Here is a 13,549-nt window from a genome sequence, read left to right on the forward strand (position 1 = left end):
AATTCTTAAATAACACGATATTGAACTTATTTAATTCGTATTAGCCAATATTAATTAATATAATGTTCGAACTCGGGATTAGGTGGGAAAAATCTAGTTCCACTTCTGGAACTGCAACTGTTGGAACTGATTCGGGTAAGAAAGTATTCGGACGGAACTGTTTCTCGAAACTGCTTAGTCTGTTGGACCATACTGTTCGACGGATTCATTATTCTTACCGGATTGCTATTTGGACTCGATGGTTTCTCATCGGTTTTATATACGCGTATATACCCGTTGTCTGGGACTCCGACGTTGTTTTCGCGAATTCGGGCCCATATTCGGAAAGTAAAAATACAAAGCTAGTCCGAGGTAAATTATTTTATCACAGTTTGCTGCATCGCTGAGTTCGTTGGAGTCTGAGTCAACTTCGTCACATTCTAACAAACACGCATTGCATCGTCGTTACGTTCGCGATGTGTGTTTAAAATGGTTCCGTCAATTTGTAATCCCATGAAGCGCGAGGTTGGTTCGGTAATTCAATTCCTTTACGCGAAAGGAAAAAATTGCTCCCGAAAATCATCGGCAACACGTTCCGTTTATGGAAAACGTGACAAAATGGCGTCCTACTGCGCGATAACGCCCGTTGGCATTCTGCTGGCGTCACGCGAGAGCCGTTGCGGACGTCAAAGTGAAAAGTTTTAAAGCATCCGTAGAACAGCTCGTATCTCGCATCGGTGATTATCGTTTGTTTCCGAAGTTAAATGACCATTTTATTTCTCTGGATAAAAGTTTAACGAGGGTGACGAGGTTCGAGAGGCGGTAATGATTTAAACAATAACGACCATACAGTTTGAGTCAATTTAAATCTTAAATCTTTTTAAATTCCAACCAGAGACAGATGATAAATAACTCGACAGCTCTTCGTTAAAATGGCTGACGGTTTGACATTAAAAATACGTACAGAATATAGTTGATGCCGACATTTTATTGTAGGATTACGCGGCATAAAGTTTTCGCGATATCAATCGTTGTATTTAAGTTGTATTTAAAACTAATACGAAGTCCCCCGATGAAAATTCGGGAATTAAACGACGCAGTAATGACGTAGTTACCAGAGCGGATGAGAGATTTCTATGACGTGGGCATCGAGAAAAGCGTTTCTAGGCTCATCGAGGTTCGCGGTAACTGTGTCGAAAAAGAAAAGAACGTATGTTCTAAAGGAAATATGGGTCAATCTAACAATAAAATGTTTTAGAAATATTTTCTGAATTTTGTATCTTTACCACTAGGGACCCGCGCGACTTTGTCTATCGCGATAGAATTGAGGCGGAACGTTGCATTTCTGTAATTAAAAATGTTTAGTGTTAATTAATACATATAAATTATTTTTCCCTTCGCCTAACCTTGTTTGAATATGTATATAAGAGCGTAGATTTGTGTATGCGTGTTTATGTGAGGGTGAGAAAGAGTGTGTTCGTGTGATCAGAAAAAAATGGTTGCTGGTCCTATGAGAAGGCAATACTTACACTCGTAGGCCACAGAGTTGTGATCCTAGCATTTGACGAAAAGAAAAAGGCGATCCTTACATTCGCTGAGCGTCGCATTGCTTTCTTCTTGCGTTTTCTTTGTTTGTCGAGCCCATTTTACGTTAAGTGCGTACAATGCTTTTTTTTCCTTTTCCCCTGTAAATTCCATCGGGTGAACTCAATCGCATCGGAGGAGATAGACGACAGATGTACCATCTTTGGGGCGGAAGCTTTAGCGATACAACGGGTCCTTCACTCGACTAACCTAATCAAAAGGCCTACGGTGATAATCTCGGATAGCAGATCAGTGCTCCAAGCACCGCTAACGGTAGACCAAAAATTAGCGCTAATAATAATAGACTTGGCGGCGACAATAGCAGCCGCAACCACACCACTCTCCATAGGATGGACCCCGGGACACGCGGGGATCCCGGAAAATGAGGCGGCAGACAAAGCTACACGTATAGGAACAATCATCGGCACCATACGACCGTTACAGCCGAAAGACATCTTCCGCGATATAAGGCGGTCTACTATACGACACCTCGCAGACACCCGAACGGCGAGCCTACGCAACGAGGGACTGGATCACCTTCGCCCATTCGACGAATGGTCCTACCTTCGTACGTCGTCCCGACACCGAGAGACCGCGATGGCACGTCTCCGTACGGACACGGCGCCTGTGAACGACTTCCTATACCTCCGGTGCCAAGTCGACTCACCAAAGTGTCCAAGCTGTGATAAAGCAGAAATATCACGGCATTTCTGGCTCGAATGCCCCCGCTACGACGAACCCTCTGCCGAGGGCCCGTCGGACCCTCGGCAGAGCGCTGTCTCTGAACGTCAATCTGATTGGCTCTCTTACACCGATTTACTGGCCGTCATCAACGACTTCAACTCGCCAGCACGTAGATCTGGAAAATTACATCCGGCACACGGATCGCCTAAACCAGTGTTTTTCAACCTTCTCGAATAAGCGACCCCCTTTACATGTTAAAAAATTCTGGCGACCCCCAGGGCCATTTTAAAACTATGTCAGTGATTTTAAAAACTATGTATTTAAGTTTCTTTCTGTTCAGGCCTAAATATCGATCGAAAAACCAATAGTACTGTAAAATAAGCAGGCACAGCCTTCTCACTGAAATTGTAGTTTTTTTTTTATTGTAGTGTAGGACCTACAAACACTTGTCTTTTTCTTTTACCCGCGACCCCCGTGTAAGGTTTTGCGACACCCCTGGGGGTCGCGACCCACAGGTTGAAAAACACTGGCCTAAACTAACCACCAGACGGCGGTCTTTCGGAGAACATAGCCAAAGAGGCTGAAATCTCCATATTAACGAGACAATGACATCGGAGAGCGTGGACATTGTCACTTTGACCCTACCGTATCTCGAATACGAAGTCATGGACATCTCTATTTTTTATTACATTTTTAGAAATTCCATTGCAATTTATGGAAATTTCAAATTGTAATCAAAATTTATCGATCAAATTTTGAGAACGAACACCAATCTGTAAGCCACATAGAATACTATATGGCCTACTAAAATGCCTCGTACTAACACGTAAGAACAATAAAAATCAGATTTTGTTTAGATTTTATTCACCAAATCAATATAACAGAAGTTTTTCATAAACTGAAATTATCTCTTCTCGAGGTTATGTATGGGGGCTTTTCCTTATCAAGCGCTAAGTAAGCGAGCCAATAATATAGATCGTTTTATACGAAACGAACTGGCTCGCTTACTTACCCGCTTGACAAAGAAACGCATTCTGTCTTCTCATACTTTACGAGTAGTCGCTTCGTGGGTCGTTGTGTTTTGTGTCGTTGGTTTACGAGTGGTCGTTGACGTTGAAATTTCAAACGGGACATCCGGTAGAAATCTTGCATAATAATTTGCGTTAGCTCTACTCAAACCTTCGCAATAACACGAAAATGAATAGCAATAGCCGTAATGCACACCAAACAATTTGCAAATTCTTTCGCATCTACTGCTCTTTCCGAGAGGAAAGCACGCGTAGGGATAACAGTGCTCGTCTGTGGGATAAGCGCCATTTACTTCTTCGCTTACAGATATAAAACCTTTAAAGGGAGATAAAATTCATGAATATCGTATTCTAACAACTAAGAATAACGAGAATTTTTAACTTTACAGCAAACTCTTGATATAAGGCCAAGCGGAAAAAAATCACAGAACATCGATACTCGGTAGCGCGTTCGAGCATGGCCGACGGAATGGCCACGTGGAGTTTTCCTAGTTTTCTTTACGCGTTGCAACACTTAAATAGGGACCAGTTTCCCATAGAAAGTCCTCCCGGAAGGCACTCTCCTCTCGACATATACGTGTATTGCGTTGCCACGTTCCACCAATTCGATCCGATCCAATCCTCTCAATATAGTGAACTCTGAGCTATAGTCTAAGTAAAGAATTCCACTGTATAAGGACTTCTTTATATACAATAATGAATTCTCTATAAAACAATAACCTACGAAATATTCGCTATATCAAGAGTTCGCCTTAATTAATATATAGAAATTTACTTACAAAATAATGTCACCAGCAAAATTATTGAAAAAACTGTTATCACCTTCATGTTTTTTAAAGGAAAACTGTAAGGAATTTGTGCATTTTTAATGTAAGCATTTAGGGATAAAATTCATGGATAGAAGTAGCCGAAAATGCTATACATACCTTAACTGTTTAACGCGAAATGTGTTAAATGGTGTTTTTTAAATTATTAAATAACGCGTACGCTTTCAAAATATGTGAAATACGATGTCGATTGGCGGAAATAACGGCATATATTTGTTTATTATTATTTCCTATTAATATTGTTTTTGTTTGTTTGATTCTTCTCGTATCGCTGGAATTGTTTGTCGAGCGAAAGTGCAAATCGGATATTATTGGAAAATTCTTCGTAAATGTATTCAACGAAATATCAGAACTAGCAAAACAAATTATATTTTGAACAAAGATTCGTATTTAAATTAATTAGTGCGTTTATTTTAATTCTTTTCTTCTGTGGATATTAGAGGGCCTTTTTTCCATACCCATCGCGGGTTCTCACAACGGGACAGCTGCAGGGCCGGCCTTCTCTATAAAGGGGCCCGGGTGCAAGAAACTATTTGGGCCCTACATTTTTTGTAAAATAAAAAAAATTACAAACACGAACATATATTAATGCGTGTTTATTTAAAGCGTGATTTTGTTCTCGCTAATACACGAATTACTTCAGGAAAATTATAATTTTTGCAATTTCTTTTTCGTGCTTAATATAGCAAATGCATTAAGCGTTCCGCATACATGCTGGATCGAAAATAATTCTTTATTAATTTTAATTTGCCGAAAGAGCGCTCAGCACTCGCTATAGTAACTGGCAACGCAAAGAAAAGTTTTAACACAGTTATAATTATTATTTAGTATGTATTGCATATGTCTTGTGTGTTATTTACATCCCTTTCATTCAGAATCAAATCCCGTAGCAAACCAATTTCCTGGATTAGGTTTTCATCTACATCTTTGTTATAATGGAACATTTTTCTAATTCATGTTTTCTAAGGTGATTAATTTGAAATCAGAAATAATATTTGGTATACTTTTAAATCTATCTTCTATTTGTACAATAACAGTATCAATTAGAGTGTTAAAAAAATAACATGTAAAATTCCTCTACCGGGTTTTCTAAAGCTTCACCTGCTATTTCGGAATACTGTATAACCTTTTCCTTTTTCAGGAAAATGTTCTGAAATATTCAAATTACGTGCTAGCACTTTTACTTCGTCTAAAAATGTGTTAAATTTTGGATTTCAGTTTTAATTTTATTGACTAAATTAAAAGCCGACTCAAGAATAATTGTTTTTGCTTGAAATAATATTGATAGCGTTGATTTTACACAACATTGCAAACCATAAAATAAATGGCATTTCTTGTATTGAATCCAATAGACTTTTAGCGTCGGATACCGCTGTATTATCGTTACTTACATAAATAAATTCTTCTAGGGCATTACAAGTTTGTTCAAACTGTGTATATGTTACTGTGAATGACCGATATCTGGCGAATGTCAACATTCACACAGTCGTTTCGTGTATGTACGAAATATTTGCTAAATATAATCATTTCTCACTTACACCGGCAAATGTCGACATTCGGCACGCACTGATGGTGAATGCTCAATAAAAATATTTTTATTACGTTAATATGTCAAAATAGGAGAAAGCTTAAGTAACGGCGCATGTAAATAAACTGTTGAACCTAAAATGAACAGTACGTTCTAAATCATTAAAGAATATAATACAATAATAAACTTACACATAAATTATATGATTGACGTTGTACAATCTTATTTATTGCAATAAGTAGTAATTCAAACACAAATAATTATCGTATTTATTTTCAGGCACTTGGCAATTCTTATCATCAAGTTTTATTCAGTTGATACCATTTAATCTGCCAAAAGATCATACATTACAACAAATGAAAGTTACAGAATTGAAGCAATACAACATTGCATGGAACAATTGTATTTTGTTATATTTCAACCAAAAGTTCATGAATTGGTGCAACGATCGATCAGGCTTTCCGGAACTGGAGATTTTTAGTAAAGAATTTCCCAACATACCGATTTTGTTTTATCATAGCTTCGTATCTTTCGGTGTGGAATACATCCCGAATATTTGTGAAAACACAAGTATTATAGGAGAATGTACAAAAAGATGCATCAGTTCTTGCAAAAATTGTTTTATTGTGGATTGCATGACTTGTATTTATGTTGTTAAATGCAATTTTAAGGTACTTTGTTTAAAAAAGATGTATGCCTCGTATATCACATTCAACTTTTATTCAAATCATTCTGTGTATTTATTGAAGATCAATTGACATTAAAACTGTAATTAAAATTTAAATATGTCTTAATAAACTGATATTACACACGTTTCCGGCATTTATTGCCCCTCTTCAGCCAACTAATTATCTGTTTTTCACTGTTATAAAATCTAAACACTTTAAAATTTTTCTTATACATTTACAACAATACTAAAATTGACATATTTGTCTTTCAAAATCATGCAATTTCCTCTTTTTGCAAACTATTGGGATGACCTCTCCTCCCCCTCTTTTTTCCCCCAGTTAAGCGTACCACTAGTTACTATAGTCATAAAGTACCAAAATTATTGCAATAACTTTAACTGTTATGGCACTTTGAGTCCCTCGCTTTTACAACTGCATTTATTGGTGGAACACTTCTTTTTGCAACGACGGCGTGTACAGTAGACCCCTATAACACTGTAGGGGTCACTTAGATTTTACAAATACGTGTGTCGGGCTGTGAACGGCTCACGTATTTGTAAAATCTAAGTGACTCGTACAACATGGAATTCATATAACACGGAAATATCTACAGTGTTATAGGAGAGTCTACTATATAGCCTTACCCTCTACTTTCGATTTAGCTGTAGCTGCTTTACTCAGCGATATTTCTCGAGAAGAAATCTCGTCTATGAAAAGTAACTTTTCTTTACAAATTACAACCTGATTACGTAATTACGTGATTACGAACTGATCTGTTAATGGTGTCTTTTATTCGGATATCGCCGACGCCTTACCGACGAACCCTCTCATCCTCCGCCACTCGACCCGACTAACCGATCCCCACCTCACGGGANGAAAGAAAGCAAAAAGCAGTGAATAAAAATTTTTAAAAATATATATAAAACAACACTAATTTTTTTTTTTAATCTTTTCTAAGTTATTTTTAAGTTATTGTTACATTATGTTATGTAAGTTAAGTTTTAGTATCATTTCCCTTCTCCCTCTCTTCCGCTACCAGTTTACACCTCCACCGTTGTCTATCCTCAAAGGTAAAGAAAGTGCAAATAAAACTACATTTTTTTTTATCAATTATTATTCTATTATGGTTATTTATACATTTACAACTACAAAACGCATTTTTCGGTGTTTTCCTTACTATAGTTATTTTTTTTTTTTTAATGTACAACTTAGCTTTAATTTGAGTGTGTTTTTCGTGTTGGAATGAATTATTTGGTTTTACACGTAATTGTATGGGGAAAAATGATTCACCTTACGACATTTTCATGATACGATCTCAGTTTCAGAACAGATTAATTTTGTATCCTGAGGTACCACTGTACTTTACATTTTGATACTCCAGATTGGAATGCAAGTGAAAGTGAAAATATGTGTAAATATCAGCATGTTTAGTAAAATTCTGAAATATTTTAATAAAATAAAATTTTATTTCTATAACCATAACAGCATTTTCAAAATTTAGGCACATGAATATATAACAATTCTTTCGATACTTAGATCCAAACCAATCATTCAAATTGGATAGGAATAATTGAGAAACTGGTATTTTCACAAATTTAATATGGAAATTCTTATAACTTGATATCACATGAAATTATATATTTTTGTATTCACTATATATGTAAGTGTGTAAAACATTAAATTTCAACAAGAAAATGTCTTATGAAATTTGACTAGCTTCGTAATTGTCTTTGTAGCATAATCAAATTAAACAATTTAACATTCGACACTTCTGATCATTTCTTTTTCAGACTTGATATGTTTTTGACGTTTAGCATCTGCTGCTTCAACTGCAAATATAAAATAAAAGTTTTAAAATTTAAATATGTAATTTTAATATGAAATATCTTTCATATGTTGGTATTCAATTTTGCATTATTGCATAGATGATACAGAAATAAAAAGTTTAAATATGCTTAATTTTACTAAAGTAAAAGTTTTTCATAAAGTAGTTAAATATTCTGCAATCCATTGAGATTTATCTTTAAAATAATTTATAATAAGATGATCATTACTGTATTTTCTACTTGGCTGATATCAGTGCGTAGTGCTGAATGAACAAGCAAGATCAAGGCAGAACTGCAAAATACAGTTGTCCCTTGATAATCCAACAGGTATGGGACCAAAGGTGTGTCAGATTACCAAAAGTGTCTGGATTACCTAAAATAATTACATATTTCACATTGTTTTGCTAGCAGTAACTTACAATATTCTCTACTCCAACTGTTCGAACAGAACTGCTCACATAAAACACACGAAATGTGTGTCATCGAGTAAGAATTGGATGGGGAGATTCACATCGCGACATGCTTCTGTGCAAGCAGACACATAACGGGGACGGGTACCTTGACGGGAGGTGCGTCGGACTACTGAGCATGTCGGATTAAAAAACGTCGGACTATAGAGGGACAACTGTAGCTTTATTTTGTACATATAATGCTGGATATTTATCTGTATTTAACAATTTCCTGTGTATATGACGTGTTTAGCATGGCTGCTTACTAAATTATGATGTATGTTGTTTATTTTTCTAGACTTTAGTGTATGTGGCATGATATATTTATACTAGGACTATGGACACAAATACATTTATACCTAAACCCTATTTTATGAATTGCCTCAAATTATTTACTAAATTTTTCAGGTATGTATTTCGTCTGTTGAATTTGGAATGGATATAACTATGATACATGTAATTTTGTTTATCAAAGTGGTCTAGTCTTTTGATAATTTTTTTATGATCAAACAAAATATGACTGATTGTGGTAGGCATTTGTAATAAATGGTGTATAAACAACTTATGCATTTATTGATTATTATTTATCTTTTATGTGAATGTAAGTAGTTTATCCTAAAAGCATGCAATACAATTTGATGCACTGTAGTTTCAGGTATTACAGTAGACCCCCCTATAACGCTTAGATACGTTCCACGTTATTCGAATTTTACATTGTAGGAATCATTAAATACATGAGCCAATCGCAGCCCAACACGTGTGAAGTTTACGGACTAAGGCTGTTTGAAAGGTTTTCTTCTATAAAATTAACCAATTCTGGACTAATTCCACTCAACATTTCCAAAACACGTATAATTTTTTGGGAATAATCCATATAAACTATGCTATAAACAAAAAATTGTAGGATTACTTACCGAGTGTGCACCGTTCGACTACGCCGTTGCTCAAGCTTGTTTTCGTCGCGGAACAGCGCACGAAACGGCGGCCGCGATTTCTGATAACGAATTTTTCGCAGAAAAATAACTTGACCTTTGGAGACATCATTAATATAAATAATTTTTATGGCCGTTGAATAAGAAGTGTTTCTTTCACAAGAAATGTATAAAATTAGTGCTGTATTAGACTTACGGTACCTAATTTACATACTGTACAGACGATAGTTAGCGTAAAATCTCCGTAGCGTGGCGCTACGCGGCGGAAAAAATATATATAATTATAATAAAGTTACAATAAATTAATTTAATATATAATTATATATACAGTACCTAATTTATATATAATTTATATGTAATGCTGTACAGACGATAGCAAACTCAATTTAGCAGCCTAAACTCTCCATAGTGTGGCGCTGGGCGGCGGAGGAAAGTAGTTTGGCTGCTCGTCCACTATTGGTCCAGATTCAATCAATCTTGTCGCGACAGGAGTCGGCAACGATGTTTTACGAGTCACTTTATACGAATAGTGCTACAATTTTTTCACTATGTTATAGGAATTTCTGTTATAGGAACCCACGTTATAGGGGGGTTGACTGTATGTGGAATTTTCAACCTAAAACAGGTGCAAACTTTCATATAAGACACTTTCAATTTAACACATATTTCAGGAGATATTAGCAATGACATTATAAATGTACTATCTTATATATGTTTATTGCTTTAAATATGTGTTTTACATTCAACTGTATTACTGGTATTGAGTTCAATTTGTTGTTGTATTCCTTTGTTTTTTCTTGTGCATGTTCTATGAGTTTGGCATACTGGAATCGAGGCTATAAAGACACAGATGGAAACAAATTTGTTGCTAGAGAAATCAGAGTTAGTAAAGATGGGCCAATTTTAAACTCTTAAATATTTATCATGTACTTTATATTAAGCTCCTAATAGGAGCATTAATCTTTTACAGTAGAGCGTCGTTTATCTGAAAGCCAGTTAACTGAAAGCATTCCAGTCGGCAAACTTAAATTTTCGCTAATGCTGTGGCCCTGCAATTTTTGGCATATCTTGGGCTACTCCAATATTTTTTTTGTTGGTGTGTGTGTTTTAGCTGGCAGCACTGGCAGATTTGTGTGGTGTTTTTCTGAGGACTGTGTGTCGTGCTGAATCGAACGTTTTTAATACTAGATTAACTTCTAAAGTATAATTTTTTTGTTTTTATATTTTTTAATACATTTATTTTGTTTGTAAAAAGTAAAATAATTTTTAATGCTGCAATAGCCATGATTATTATTTTAAAAAGTTTACATTAGGCTTAACATCAACGGAAATTCAACGCAAAGCAATATGCAACGGAGAAAAATTTCAACATGGGTTAGGTTAATATATTTTTTCGTACATAATCGGTTACCCGAAAAATAAGTTATCTGAACAACCTCAGTCCCCAATTGATTCAGATAAACAATGCTCTACTGTATCTTACATTGTAGGATGCTCCTATGATACAAAATCATATTTTATGATAATTCTCCACTTCATAATATCTCTGAGATTAAAAAATACAGAATAGAAGCAAAAAGGATAAATCAAATCTAATCACATTGTGGCATTTTGTGCTTACATACTTTACAATTTAAGAAACACTTCTGTTTTTCAACTACTAGTTTACAAATATGTTTGTTTACTTATGCTTTCTGTTGTTAAAATATTGAAGATCCTAAAAAATAACAAATTATGAAGAAAATAAAATAGGGTCAGATAGTCAAAAGAAACAAGAAATAAAGTAAGGGTTCTATACATATTTCCAACCAGAATGCATCAAAAGTAATGATACCAATTTTTGATATTAGTTAGACATTTCTGTTGTGAATGTCTAATTGATATTTCATAAAATCTCATCAAATGATAAAAAATCATTATCCTTTCAAATGTCAAAGCATTTTGTGACCTGCTTTGTTGAAATATGATGATACAGAATCACAAAGATAAAAGCAATCTAATGATCCTAACAGACAATTGCTTTCATATAAATTATTATTGGATAATATCTGTCAACAGAAAAGAAATGCTGCAGGCTGTACAAGAAAAGCAAAGTTAATGCATCAAAAGTACATTGGAGGCTTTTATCCAATGTTTTTCAAAGATTACTATTTCTATTAGATTAGAAGTATAAACTGAATTATATTGACAATAATAAATATTCAAAACTGACCATGATATATTATGTAAACATTATTTTTTGTCAAATTTTTTTTGGTACAAAAAATAAAATTAGAATAAAATTAATACAAATTTTGTTCACTCTTACACTTTTAAAGGTTTTTCATTGTTCCACTGTCCCTAGCACACATTATCCTATTTTTTGATGCCTTCTCCCATCCATTGTGTAACATTTTCACATTTCTAACTTAAAGATATGAAATTAAGGGTGCGTTTACTTCTGAGTTAGCAGTACTAATTCTGATAACCAGATGTGACGTCATTAGCACGTTTATTCGTGCTTGCTTGTCCAATTCGAAAGTGAACACATACGCTAACAAGAAATATGGCTGGAAACCGCCATATTTCTTGTTAGCGTATGTGTTCACTTTCGAATTGGACAAGCAAGCACGAATACACGTGCTAATGACGTCACATNAGTGAACACATACGCTAACAAGAAATATGGCTGGAAACCGCCATATTTCTTGTTAGCGTATGTGTTCACTTTCGAATTGGACAAGCAAGCACGAATAAACGTGCTAATGACGTCACATCCGGTTATCAGAATTAGCACTGCTAACTCAGAAGTAAACGCACCCTAAGAGTAAGCTTTAGCATATATAAATTCAAAAAAGTCTGGGTAGAAAACTACATACTAATCTGTTAATACAACCCATGAATATATTTAACACATCACTTATAAATGATATATTGAAACAGTAAACTCTTTCTAGGGAATATACAAAATATTTGTGATTTGTCTACTTACAACTAATGTGTAACTTGGTTCACCAAATTTTGAGCATCACTAGTCTAGCCAAATTGCATTTGTAAGTCAGTCAAGTAATGGTGTCCAATTTTCAGAAGGTGACTTAGCTACATTTATATAGATGAGTAGAGTTTTATCTCATCAAGAACTGTTTTATGTTGCTTGTATTTACATTTCAGTCCTGCTTTGGTATAAGAGTATACCTCACATATAAGAATATGCTCTTACATGCATTGAAACAATACATTGTGTTGCTATGTTGTGTTTGTATCTATAAGATGTGTTGACAGTAAGTTTAATGTCAAGACAAAACTAGAGGGAACCTATAGCAGCTCCTTAAAAATTCCTTGCTTTATATTTATTTAATTTGTTTTCATGTATACAGGGCCGGCATTCTCTATAAAGGGGCCCGGATGCAAGAAACTAATTGGGCCCTACATTTTTTGTAAAATAAAAAAAATTACAAACACGAACATATATTAATGCATGTTTATTTAAAGCGTGATTTTGTTCTTGCTAATACACGAATTACTTCAGGAAAATTATAATTTTTGCAATTTCTTTTTCGATGCTTAATATAGCAAATGCATTAAGCGTTCTGCACACATGCTGGATCGAAGATAATTCTTTATTAATTTTAATTTGCTGAAAGAGCGCTCAGCACTTGCTATAGTAACTGGCAACGCAAAGAAAAGTTTTAACACAGTTAATACATTTAGAAATAACTCATTATAATTATTATTTAGTATGTATTGCATATGTCTTGTGTGTTATTTACATCTCTTTCATTCAAAATCAAATCCCGTAGCAAACCAATTTCCTGGAATAGGTTTTCATCTAGGGGAGATCCTTCTACTTTGGGACGCTTTTCTTTAAACCTTTATAATTTAAGTTCAAATTGATCTTTAGCTATGACTATTGAATATTTCTATTAGTAATTGATAACATCATTAAATATGGTGCAACACTTGACCCTATGCTATTTTATTTATGAGAAAATGTCAAATAATTATTTGCAGATATTTGTCCCAAGGTACAATCATGGATTGTACCTCGGGACACCAATGTTTGTA

General features: G+C 34.7%; 1 protein-coding gene across 1 annotated transcript in view; it reads right to left on the minus strand.

Moving 5' to 3' along the window:
- Positions 1–7,743: 7,743 nt before the first annotated feature.
- Positions 7,744–13,549, minus strand: part of LOC111614971 (WAS/WASL-interacting protein family member 3-like) — a 59,104-nt gene continuing 53,298 nt past the window's right edge. Inside the window, exon 7 of the mRNA XM_023356343.1 lies at positions 7,744–8,127. Coding sequence (XP_023212111.1) covers positions 8,054–8,127 — 74 coding nt within the window. The 3' untranslated portion in view covers positions 7,744–8,053. The remainder of the gene's footprint in view (positions 8,128–13,549) is intronic.

The sequence above is a fragment of the Centruroides sculpturatus genome, unplaced genomic scaffold, assembly GCF_000671375.1.
Source record: "Centruroides sculpturatus isolate CEXI.00-Female unplaced genomic scaffold, Cexi_2.0 scaffold2104, whole genome shotgun sequence".
NCBI lineage: Eukaryota > Metazoa > Arthropoda > Arachnida > Scorpiones > Buthidae > Centruroides > Centruroides sculpturatus.